The 12,799-nt window shown below is 47.2% G+C and overlaps 2 protein-coding genes across 20 annotated transcripts in view; one reads left to right on the forward strand and one right to left on the reverse strand.

The window, feature by feature from the left end:
* PIGL (phosphatidylinositol glycan anchor biosynthesis class L) overlaps nt 1-10,273 on the reverse strand; it is a 43,267-nt gene extending 32,994 nt beyond the window's left edge. For all 4 annotated transcript variants that reach the window (XM_014566606.2, XM_032498894.1, XM_006193401.3 and 1 more), the window contains exons 1-2: nt 9,870-10,273; nt 1,028-1,127 (exon numbers count right to left, since the gene is read on the reverse strand). In XM_014566606.2, coding sequence (XP_014422092.1) covers nt 1,028-1,127; nt 9,870-10,113 — 344 coding nt within the window. In that variant the 5' untranslated portion in view covers nt 10,114-10,273. The remainder of the gene's footprint in view (nt 1-1,027; nt 1,128-9,869) is intronic.
* A 666-nt stretch (nt 10,274-10,939) lies between these two features.
* NCOR1 (nuclear receptor corepressor 1) overlaps nt 10,940-12,799 on the forward strand; it is a 134,373-nt gene continuing 132,513 nt past the window's right edge. For 12 of the 16 annotated variants that reach the window (XM_032498877.1, XM_032498883.1, XM_032498879.1 and 9 more), the window contains exon 1: nt 11,163-11,367. The gene's annotated coding sequence lies outside the window, so the exon portion shown is untranslated. Of the gene's footprint in view, nt 11,078-11,162; nt 11,368-12,799 lie in introns of those variants that run through there. The other 4 variants (XM_032498888.1, XM_032498889.1, XM_032498891.1 and 1 more) reach the window with 2 other exon arrangements.

Consider the following 12,799-nt stretch of genomic DNA (forward strand, 5'->3'; position numbering starts at 1 on the left):
ATGGAAGAATTATCGCTAATACATTTAGAACACAGGCGACATTTAGAAACCTCACCAGTTTGCAACGTCTAGTTAATTACCGATTCAGGCACTCATGAAAACACTACATGAAAGATTGACATGGGAGGAGCAGCAATGTCACGTGGACTCCCTGACCAAGTGCAGAATCACTAAAAGGGAGACAGGCGGTCTGTCTCCTGACGTGACGGAACAGGAAGGACCAAGCACGGCTTCTTGCCCCTGAAAGTGAGAGTTAATCTCCAGTCTGCAAGAAATATGGAGACCGAAGGACGAGTCAGATGCCACCACGAGGAAGCAGGCGGACACATCATCCTCTAGGACAACTAACTCAGCATTTTCAACAGTCAGCGGTGTGGTCAGGGAGGAAGAGACCAGGAAATGCAGAGTATCAACCAACTATAATGTGTGGACTCTGTTTAGCTCCTGAATTTGAACAAACCAACTGCGCAAGAGACATATTTGAGCCCCCTGGAGAAATTTCAATGTGGACTAGGTATTGGAGGAGCCGAGGAATTGCTGTAACTACTGTTTTGTTAGATGAGAAGACAGTGGCGCTGTGGTTACACGAGAAAAAGAGGTCTCTCTTCCCAAGTATGCGGGGATGGAGTAACCGGACGGCTGGGCTTCTTCAAAGTGCTTCACACACACAGAAGACGTTAAGTGCGCAAAGACAAAGCACCTCCAGCAAAGGCTGGATCTTACTGGTCTGAGACAACAGGCTCGGGGGCTTCCCGATACAGCTCTTCACATTTCTGAAAATTTTTTTATGTTCCTTTTTCTTTAAAGATTAAAGAGAAATAGCTATCTTAAGACACAAAATCTGAACAGAAGTTGAAAAAATGCACTTGCATGACACTGTCATTTAAAAACAAATGCGGAACTATTTTCAGTAGACTTCTCTCAGATAAGATGTTCTCGTCCGCCCACACTAGCTTTTCTGTGCCTTCTGCGTGCATCACTGCGTGTTTACTGCCAAAGACGTTCTGTATTGTCAACAGATATTTACCTGTGGTCAATAATCATTACACTGGAGGGTGGAATCCCCAAGACTTCACAGCTCTGCAGAAGTTCTTTCTTACGAATCTCCCCTTGATTGTAGTAATTTCCTGAGGATAACAAATGACAGTGGTAGGTTTCTTTACCAGTGGAGATCTGTTGGTTCACTCAGTCTTATCTTGTCCCCTAGAGGATTTGAGCTACCTAAAAAGTTGTGATTATGATAAAAAGTTGAAGAAAACACAACACTAAGGTTACTTTCGGACACTCCTGTGAAAAGCACAATCTTGAGAATCACCATTTACTTCCTTCTCATCTCTGAGTCTGTTCACATGCCTGTCCGTCCGCCTGGCTGCCTGAGTTTCAGTTGCATGCTGCAGGCTCTGAGCACTGGCTTTGGCATTAAGATTTCAGACCGACCCTCAAAGTGAGTGGGGCACCTGGACTCACTATTAGTTTGGGCCCCTTTGAGTTGATAATCCTCAAATATCTGTAAAACGCTTATTTAAAGAAGAGGCTGCCATTGCTGAGTCTTCTAGGAGACTATCCTCCTTTGAAGAGTCCAGTGCCCAGCTTTCCCAGCACGATCCCCAGCGGGATCTTGATCACATCCGAACCCCAAACAGCTTACGAGTTCTTTGTTTTCCTGACACATTTGCTCTAGTTGCCAAGAACAGTTCTGGTAAGCACCGCTCCTCCGCGTCCTCACAAGGAACACAGTGCAGTTCTGGTATCACTTAAGTCGCACTTACGCGCAGCTGTCCAGCTACTCTATGCCTGCCTCAACTCTCCAGCAGGTGCTCGCGAGTGTGATTTGTGCCGCTTACTTAGTTTCCTGAGCCACGGTTTCTCCACCTGTAAAGTGGGGATGCTGGCCATCTTGTAAGGCTGTCCTGAGGTGACAGGTTATACGCGTCCACTCATTTGGTGCTCGGTGTTAACCTTCTCTTTCCCTGACTTGCTGGTCTTTACCTCCCCCCTCCTCCCCTTCCCTGCCTGAGTTCTGAGTGGCATCGGCCTCATCACGCACACCAGTGCCCTGCCCTCCGGGAAGCCTTGTTTTCCCTGACAGCTCATCGTCTTCAGCATTCCGCTCTCAAGGATGGGCTTGTTTCTGTGATCTGATTATTAACGCCGAAGCGTCACTGATCTTAGAAGTCATGGTGTCATTCGGCTCTGTACTGCCCTGGTGTCGGCACATGGCAGGCACCTGTCGGGACCAGAGCAGAGAGGAGTTCTGGTGACTTTTCAAAACCTCAGAGAGAAACTCCCAAGAGAAACCTTTCAACTTTGGCAGGGGTTACCCTAGAGATAGTTTTAAACCCTTTGAACCCAGATAAGGAGACAGTCATTACATTGTATTTGACAAAAGGACTAACCTCAAAAAGACTCCAGTTAACAGCTTAATTGTGTGCTGTCCTCATTACATATTTTTGAGTTGCCTCAAATCCACCCCCCCCCCCCGCTTCATCTCAAGGTCACTCATCTGTGGTCGTGAGTCAAGAGCCTAACGCGCCTCTGCACCTCAGAGGCCGTGCACGCCAGGCTCCGGTTCTGGCTGAGACGCTGCTCAGAAGTGAGGCGGACGTGTTGATGGAGCTGGTTTGACTGCTTTGTGTTTGAACTGAGGGACTTAGGACAGGTTGGGGAGCTGAAGTCAGAGGTCATTTTACACATTTTCACTAAGCTTGGTGAACACGTGGGCGCCCAGTGGGGTGAGTGGCAGAGGCCCCCGGGCAGCTCCTGGCCCGACTCTGAGCAGAGGCCGCTGGTGCGGCAGGGCGCCCAGGACTGCCTGCGGGGCGGAGGCAAGCTTTAGAGCTCCTCCTCCTGACTTGCTTGTCTTGTCCTTTGTAAATGTCAACTTTCGTTAATGTTTTGTACACATTAGTTCAGCAGTTCAGGTACTTAGTAAGTACACGCTCGAAAGCTTTTACCAACAGGAAAATGTGGCCAAAAGAAGTTTGGAGACATTATTCTAGAAAGCAGAAAGTAAACGGGAGTAATATAGATTTACTCATATAGCACTGCATTGTGTGTGTGGGCGTGAGTGTGAGCTCGTGGATAACTGTATGCTTACTGAAGTCTTCCGTCCCGTGGTAACTAATACTTAGTAATAACTAGCAAACACAGTGACGTTTAATAGAAGTTAGTCACTTTGTAAAGACCCACATTTACATACCACCGTGTATAAAGGTAGACATTTGTTTTACCTTAAAAATTAATTTATTCATTCTAAGAAGGTAAAAGATTTACATGGTTTAAAAAAAACAAAACCCATATATATTTTTTGGAAAAAACCCTCTCCCACTCCTTTAATTATCCATTTCCCTACCTTGGACTTACTTTGCTAGGATGAGAAAGAGTCAACGCTTCACGGTCTCAACATCTGACCTTTCACTAAGTTCGTGAATCTGAAGAGATTCCTTAAGTTCCTGGGTTTCAGGAATGCCAGCAGGGGTTTTCCCTGAACGTGACTAAGCTAATTCTAAAGTGTATTTAGAAGAAAAAAAAAGCTCAACACTTTCTCAACTGAAAAATGAGGGGGTTTAGTTTCTCTACTGGTTAGGGTCTACCTAGGGAACAGAAACCATGTCAGATATTTACATCAGTGAGAATTTAATAAAAACCAGGTACAAAAGAGAGAGAGAGAAGAAAGTTGGCTACCTAGCTGACGGAGGAGCTGAGGGTCAAACAGGGACTAGTGAAGAGACCCTGGGTTTCGCGGTGGTAAGGAGTAACTACCCACCCTAGGTTGGAGACAAGGAGGAGGCGACGTTACTTGAGCCCAAACCTGGGCTCCCCAAAGGAGCTGAAACGCAGAGAGCTGAGCCTCTTCCATCAGGCTGTGTCCACAGAACCCAGCTGTAGAAGTCGTGATGCGAAGATGAAACTATAATTAAAAAGTGGGCAAATTACTAAAATAGACCTTCCTCCAAAGATACAGAGTAGCCAATAAGGCGAAGACGGTCTGTAGTGACTCGGGAAGTGCAAGGCAAAACTGCAGTGAGAGATCCTTTCACCCTTACTAGGATGGCTATGGTAACACATAAAAACAATCCCCAGACCAGCCAATGGACAATTACAAGTGGAGGTCAGGATGTGAGAAATTAGAACCCTTGCGCCTTGCTGGTGGGAACATAAAATGGTGCAGCTGCTGGGGAAACTTTGGCGAATTCCTCAAAAATTTAAACATGGGCTAGCCATATAACTCAGCAATTCTACTCCCAGGTATGTATCCCAAAGAACTGAGAACCGACGCAAACCGATACTTGCGTACCCATAGCATATATGCGTAGCAGCATTATTCACAATAGCCAAAAAATGGAAACAGCCCAAGTGTCCATAAACAGATGAACGGATAAGCAAATGTGGTGTATACATACACTGGGGTATTTTTGAGCCATAAAAAGGAATGCAGTTTGGATACATGCTACAACACGGATGAGCTTTGAAAACATTACGCTAATTACAATAAGCCAGACAGAAGAGGGCAATTATTGCGTGATTCCATTTATATGAAGTACCTGAATTAGTCAAATTCATAGAGACAGAAAATAGAATAGTGCTTGCCAGGAGCTGGGGGGAGAGGGAATGGGGAGTTATTGCCTAATAGATGGAATTCTGCTCGGGATGATGAAAAGTTCTGGAAACACATGGTGGTGATGGTGAATGTTACACAATTCTGTGAATGTACTTAATACCACCCACAGGAGTAAATATTTAAAATGGCTAAAATGGTCAGTTTTATGTTGTGTGTATTTTATCACGTGAAAATATTTTAAAAGTTAGATTTGCATTGGATAAAAACTTCCAATTATGAGTTATCACTGTAAAACACATTAGTCTTTAAAATTGGTGAAATAATTTTTAAAAAGATCATTAAAAAAATTCTGAGCATGTATCTGTGCCGCCGAGGTGAAGAGACACTGCAATCTGTTACTGTCAACCAGCAGACTCGTACAAGTGAGGACTGTCTTGTTCTCATTATTCCCCAAAGGAATGCATCAACATCGACTTCCCCTGAAGGTCAGTGGAAACACTACTTTTCATTAGTTTCTCGGATCTGTGCCTTACAGGTAGTTGTTGACAAGGCCAGACACCTGGGGGGCACGTATCAGCGGCGATGAGGACACGCTGCGTGAGAACTGGGTCCAACTCACTGCAACTCGCAGCACTTAGCTCTTCAGAAAGCCTTACTCCTATTCTGTGCACCTGTCAGACTCGTCCTACAGCTTTTTCCTTTTTTCACAGCTGCATCTTTTTTCCCCCCTGTTCCCTGGCCGTTGGGGCCACTGTGGAATTCCTCTTTGCTCTCTGACAAGAGCTCTTCCCTAATGTTCATTAGCATTTCTTTTATGGTTTCTCATAGTTTAAGTAAGCCCCTTATTTTTACACCTAAAACTCTTAACTCATTAGGTTAATAAGAGCTATGGAAAGCATGTAACATTCTTCAATTAATTAAATACGTAGCCAGACATAAACATTTATATAAACACTTATACACCACGTTAGGTTCAGAATGGGGGGTGTGTATAAGAGTACCTGATGGCCCCGGAGTTTACACTACCTTTGTGACCTGAAAGATCACCTAAAATTTTAGTTCAGAGTGATCTAACGTGAGTAGTGCCATCAAAATATGATCACAAACATGGTTCCATGAAACATGTGCTTACAATTAAAAAAATAATCCCAAAACACACACGGAAACGAGTCACTTGGAATGAGTTACTCAAAGAGCAGAGCCAGACACAAAGACTGCAGACATCGGAATTATTAGAAGTAGATATAGATGTTTAATATATTTAAAGAAATAAAAAAGAATATAAAATGGTGAGAAAGTAACAAGAGACAATAATATTTGCAAAAATAACCTCCGGATGTGAGAAACAGGCTAAAGGACAAAATTACTAAACATTTCAATACGTATATAAGGCCTTTGTTATAAAACGACTAATGGACATTAAAAAAGGCCAACATAAATGGAGACATACCATAAAATCATGGGTGGAAAGACTTCCCATTGCAAATTTGTTGACATTCCCTATAGTGATCAATAAGGTTTGTGAAATTCCAATAAAAATGCCAGCAAGGTTTTCCCCCTGAGCACGACCAAACCAGTTCTAAAATGTATTTGGAGGAAACAAAGTCAAAAACTGCAAGGAAGCCATGAAGACCAATAGATCAGAGGGCTGGCCCTGCCAGGTAGCAGCGTTGCAGAGGCTAGGGCAGTTTAGACAGCCTGATACTGGCACGAGGATGCCACACAGATCAGAGATACACGGAGCTCTGACAGATGAGAGGTGGGAACGCAGTTTGGAGGGGAGCGTTTTCTTCCCCTTCAAACTGTTCTCCATATTTGCTACCAGAATGAGCTTTCTAAAACACAGAACCGGCTGTGTTAATTCTCCACCAGATGTATTCTATAACACCCTGCTGTCTACGATAGCTTTCTCCCATGTGTGTATTAATAAGTCTTTCAGTGGTTACATACAACTGGAGAAACACTGGATGAAACAAAACTAAATAGGATTTTTTTATAGCAGTACCTCTTACAGATGTTGATATTCTTTTAAGGACCGTAGATCTCTAACTAGAGGGAGAACACCTGGCTAATTTCCCCAAACTTGTCAGACCAAGGCATCAACATTTTTTTTTTTAATAGCAGCGTGATGAACTGGTGTTTCTTGGAATGTATGCTGGGAATCAAAATAGTTATTTCCTTAACTGACCCAGCAGCAGGGTGATGTGTGTGGCAGGCCAGGCATAATGGTTTAGGACAGGGGAGAGCTGTGGGCTCCGACTTCTCCACGTCCTTGCTCCCTCACTTTGGTCAAGTTACTTAACTTCTTTGTGATTCAAGTTCCGTATTTAAAAAATGGGAAAAACAGTATATGCACGTGTAATGTTTTGTATATTTAATGATGCCTATCATAAGATTGCTCAGAGGATTAAATGAGTCACTAATAACAAAATATTTTTCTTCCTGCTTCTCCCCACCCCTTAAAACTGGAAATGTGATTAGAATGAATTATTCAAATGAGTCCAAGACTTACTTATGCTTTTACTATTGCCCTGAACAACTTGCCCCATTTCCTGTATACCCAAGTGCTATTTTTAAAGACCAGCTCAAAAGAAAACCTCTTTGGAGAAGTTTCCTTAATCCAATCCCCTGAAAACAGAATTCATGCTTTTCCCCATTTTGAGTCCACAGTATTGTCGTATCACATAATTACAGCTTTCATTATGCTCTATCACAGGTCATTAGCTTCCTGCTTTTCGTGTTAGAGTAAGTCAGGGAGGTAGGTATGTTTAATCCACACATTTTTTAATGAGTTGAGATTTTAAAGGTAATTTAAAAAATACAAAAGAACAATTTAAATGGAAAGTTGGATTCAGAGGAAATAATGAAAGACAACAATAAAGATACTGAGTGTTTAGCATGTGCCAAGGACATGGCTTTATATTTTCTATTTGAAAATATTTTGATTTCTAGTCCTAACCTACTGAAAAATAAGGAGAAATTTATTAAAGAATCCAATCCACTGCCCTATAATACTTTGTAAATAAAATCCAGGCATTTTGAAACAAATTTGCTGATAATTTGACTCCCACAATTGTAGCATAAAGTGTAAATGAAATTGAAAGCAAACAAAAAATGAAGTCATTACTTGCATCTATTTGCAATTAATAAACTTAGTAGCACAAACTGAGAAAAAAAGTGCTTGGATCGAAAGTCTTACTATACAGAAAAAATGGTTTACTCTTACTGGCAACAAAAGATTTGAGGGAAAAAAGTGCTAATCAAATCAAGAAATATTTACATGAATATGTTTGCTGTTATTTCTAATAGAGGCAACCTAGGGAGGGGAACCCCTAAATACTACATACAATACGGGATGACTAACCAAATTAAGATTTATCTCTATGAAACCATTTAAAAGGCTATATATATAGTTCTTATTAACATGGGTAAATGTTTGAATTATAAATTTCACAAGAACATGGTCCTTACCTAGTTTATTTTTCACTGTTTTATTCCTAGGGCAGGGACTAAGTCCTAGCAGATAAATTCTTTTTAATTAAAGTTTTTTAAAATCAGTATTTCATTATTTTTTAAGAGCAGTTTGTTTAGTTCATAACAAAAGTGAGAGCAAGGTGTAGCGCTGCCACAGACCCCCTGGCCCCACACGCGCACACCCTTCCCAGTTATCAGCGTCTCCCGCCGGTTAGAATCGATGAACCCACACTGACACATCAAGAGTCACTCAAAGTCCACAGTTTCCATTAGGGTTCACTTCTGGTGTGTGGTACATGGGTTTGGACAAACGTATAATGACATGCATCCAGTATTATAGCATCATACAGAGGATTCTCACTGCCCCAAGAATGCTCTGTGCTTTCTCTCCATCCTTCCTCACATTCCAACCCTTGACCTTTTTACTGTCTTCAGTTTTGCCTTTCCCCGTTTGTCATATAGTTAGAATCACAAAGTATGTAGCCTTTTCAGATTGGCTTCCTTCATTCACTAATGTGCATTTAAGATTCCTCCTTTTCATGGCTTGATAGCTCATTTCTTTTTAGCGCTAATATTCCACTGTCAGGATGTACCTCAATTTATTTATCCACTCACCTACTGAGGGGCCTCTTGGTTGCTTCAGAGTTTTGGCAATTATGAATAAGGCTGCTATAAACATCTGTGTGGAGGTTTTGGGATGTACATGTTTTCAATTCTTTTGGATAAATACCAAGGAGGGCGATTGCTGGATAGTTTGGTAAGAGTATACTTAGTTTTCTTAGAAACCGCCAAACTCACTGCCTTCCAAAGTGGCTGAACAATTTTGAATTCTCAACAATGAATGGGAATTCCTTTGCTCCACATCCTCACCAGCATTTGGTGGTGTCAGTGTTCTGGATTTTGGCTATTCTAATAGTTAATAGAGCACGTGTATTTCAAACAAATAGTTGATAAGTTAATGAAAAAGCAATGTTTACTGAAAAATATAAAATTGTATAAAATGTGCTTTCTGAGAAAAATCTTCATAGAAGAAGAACTGGAACTGCATACAACCAAATGGGAAAAGAGGTCACCGGCTATTTGTTTAAAACGGCTTTATTGAGGTACGATTTTACATGACATAAAATCCACCCATTGTATAGTACAGTTCAGTTATTTCATTTCTACAGTTGGGCAATTATCGCCATAATCCAGTATCATGGTCAATTTCTGTTTTCTCAATCCATCTTTTCTGTATGGTAAAGGAGGACTCATCCCTTGAAAGGCCCTTTAGGCGAAAGTTGGGTGGAGTCGAACTCTAAAATTACCTATGAAATTACTTTCTAGTCTAATAACCTCTCTTCAATTTGACACACGTATCTTTCTAGCACAAAATGGATCCTAAAGGTAGTGGTAAGGTCTTTTGCTACAGTTAGAAGGAAAACTTTAAGGGTTTACCAGGCATGACACAGCCTAGATTTTGTTCATGATTCCTGGTCCTCTTGTAAATAAATAAAAGAAAAAGTTCCACAGAACAACGGTGACAAGCGCAGTTCCCACCGGAGACGCAGGTACTGAACGGAACGACATGTGAGCGGTTCTCTCGAGCTCCCCATTGCTGCTGGCGGAGAGTGCAGTTGGCAAGCTGCCGGCGCCCCCCAACCCACCTGGGGAGCTGGCCTTACAGACCCCAGGCTGGGGCCACTGATGCTCGACGAGGCGCCCAGAGGAGGGACCTTCTGTGTATTCCCCCGGCTCCCTACAACAGAGAACCCTTCGGGAAGGAGTCGACTGCGACAGGTTGGCGCCTAAATACCCTCCCCAGCCCCGGCTCCCAGCGCCTACAGCCTCCTACCTGCAGAGAAGCAGAGCAGGGACACCCGGTGCCTCAGGCGGGCCAAGCCTAGGATAGTGGGAGCAAAGAACATGGCCTCATCGTCGGGGTGCGCGATCACCAAGAGGCTCCGGGTTCCGCCTCCCAGCAGGCCAGCCTGCTCCTGGCTCTTCCTTCGCTCCCAGAGGTCCCAGACGTCCCAGACCCGGACGAATCCCCATGCCAGGACTGCCGCCGCCAAGCACAACAGCCCCACCACTTCCATGCCCTGATGAGGCTCTGCGCCTGCGCAGGAGGGGAGGCTGCCTCCCGGTCCGACTCCGGCGGGAAAACTGCGCTCGCGGAAACTACGTTCCGAGTGTAACTCGGTCCTGCCGGCCGCGCCAACGGCTCGAGGCTTTAAGCGTCGCGCTCCGCCGGGAGCTTTCACTCGGACGCCTCCCGGCACCACTTAGTGCGTCTCCACTTTGTGCGGCCTTTACGAGGGCCTGCGCCTGCTCGGTTTCGGAGCTGAACCGAACTCCTTGCCGACCGGTTTTCTACCCTTGTCCATACAGTACCATGGGCTCAAAGGGAAGAGCCTGAAAATAACGCCCCACATCTTGAGTACGAGTCCCTCCTCTCTTCAGCCCACCCTTTTGTCACTCGTTTCTTAAAACCGGGCTTTCCCGTAATTATCCGAGTGAACACCGACTTCGTTTTCCCGTCCTAACTTTGGGATGTGGGCTGGCGGCTTCTCTAAAGGAAAAGTATGCGGTTCCGAGGCCCGTCCGGTCAGTTCCCTGGAAGAGCACGGCCGAGGGCGCACTTCGCGGGCGCGGGGGCCCGGGCTCCTCGGACAGGGACCAGACTAAGGGCCTATGACATCACGGACGAAGCGGCCTCGCCCTGCGAGTCAGTGAGGTCTGGGCGCGAGCCGCAGCCCGGGGCCTGGAACACCGCCCGGGCGGGTGGGCGCCCGCCCCTCCGGCCCGGCTTCCCTCTCGCACGGGGCTCGCAGGCCCGAGGCGTGGCCTTGCGTCCTTCCCCTTCTCACGCCAGCCGGAAGGCCCCGGGCGTGCGGGCGCGGCCGGCCGGCGGTGGGCGCCCAGCCCGGGGCGCGATGGCAGCGCGCTGGGTCCTGCGGGTGCGGCCCTGGCCCGTGTCTGCTCACGGGGGCCGCCGCCCCCGTCGGGCCGAAGGGAGACGCGGGAGGACCGGGCGCGGGCGACCCAGGAAGCTCGGCCGAGGTAGGAGCCGCGCTCCGCCAGCGGAGGGAGTCGGCCTCCAGCGTCCGGAAGGAGGAGGAGCCGGCGCCGGAGCCGCCTCAGCCGCGGCCGCCGGACCGGGGGGAGGGAGAGGGGTTGAGTCAAGATGGCGGCTAAGGTGGCGAAGCAGCAGCAGCGGCGGCGGCGGCGGCGGCTGGAGTGAGCGCCCGGCCCGCCGCGCCAAGCGAGGTCCTGGGCAGGGCCGCGCGCCGGGCCACGTCCTGCCCCTCAGGCCCGGGGGCGCGCCGGCTGCCGCGCTCCGCCAACTCCCGGTGAGTAGGCCCGGCGCCCGCAGCCCGGCCTCCGGGCCCCCGCTCTCCCGGGGGCCGCCGGGGGCTCAGGGGCAGCACCGGCCGCGGGGGCGGCTTCCCGGCCGGCGAGGAGCGTCGCGGGCCCGGCCGCTCGGGGCCCGCCCAGCCGCCGGGCCTCTTCCCCGCGGCCGTCCGGGGCGCGGCGGGCGCGGCGGGGAGCTGGGGCCGGGCGGGTGGAGGAGGCTAATGGAGTTTGGAGAAGAATGGGCAGCGGCCGGGCCGGGGCCGCCGGCGGTTCTCCTGCGGGGCCCGAAGCCGGCGTGGGCCGGGGGCCGCGGGTGGGGCCGGCACAGGTGGCGGCCTGCGCTCCCTCCGGGGCGGAGTTGGTGGCGGTGTGGAGTGTGTGTGCAAGGGGTTAGGGAGGGTGACAGCGACGGGCAAGTGCGCGAGAGCAAACTAGTGCACCTTTGCGGCCGAACCGCTCCGGGGTGTAATGGCGAAGGGTGGGTAGGGGAGAGGGCCGGGGTCGGAACCCGCTGCCTTCCGCCTTTTATCGCTAGTGTTTTAAGGTGCAGAGTCGGTGGGTTCCCTTTTATTGGGGCGGGGGGGGGAGGGATTATGAGAAACAGCAAGAAGTCAGTGTTGGTGGCGAGGAGACTGAAGTCTTCGAATTAAGCGGGTTCGGTGTAGTGTATTGAAGGTGTGGGTGGGAGTAAGTGGTTTTTGTGAAAAGTGCTCAGGAGGTGTCAGTTTTCTTCTACCAGTGTCGCTTCGACAGAGTTAACCTTGGCGAGTAGAGGTGTGGGTAATTCTCATCTTTGGGATTAGTATATTCACCTGCACAGACTGGCCTCCCTAATTACGCCCTAATCGTACTGAAATTGGCATTCCTCGTGAGCACCGTGGTGAGGCCACGATGGGAGGCGGAACGTCGTGTGAAGAGTAACAGGCCTGGGATTTTAAAGCGCCTGCAAATACCGTTCGTTCAGCGGCGCTTGATCCATAGCTGCTGCTGCCGGGTCACGTGCCGGCCTCTCGGCTAACCGAAGAGTTGAGGGCATTATCTAATTTAAAATCTTTTTTTGAGAAACGTTTTGATGTATCCTTTCAGAAAGATACTTATCTGATGAACTAACTTCCTGGGTTCGGGAGCAGACCAGTTTTAGCATCTTGTTTAGACGTGGGTGAAAATTAAAGAAGGAATAACCTCAAGTTGTTGCAGAATGAAATACTGTCTTTATTTTCTCATTCTGTTAAAATCCAGTGGAGGTTTATTTATTTATTTATTTCAGTATTTATAGTACACAGTTGCTTTGCCTCGCCTGAAGCACACCTGTTAATGGAAATCAAGGTTAACACACACGCATTATATAAATGATATGCACATGTAAGGATGTGATTACTTGCATCACCAAAATACTCTTTCCTTTTACAACAGGCTTGCCGTATGTTG

This window comes from Camelus ferus, chromosome 16 (assembly GCF_009834535.1).
Source record: "Camelus ferus isolate YT-003-E chromosome 16, BCGSAC_Cfer_1.0, whole genome shotgun sequence".
NCBI classification, from domain to species: Eukaryota; Metazoa; Chordata; class Mammalia; order Artiodactyla; family Camelidae; genus Camelus; species Camelus ferus.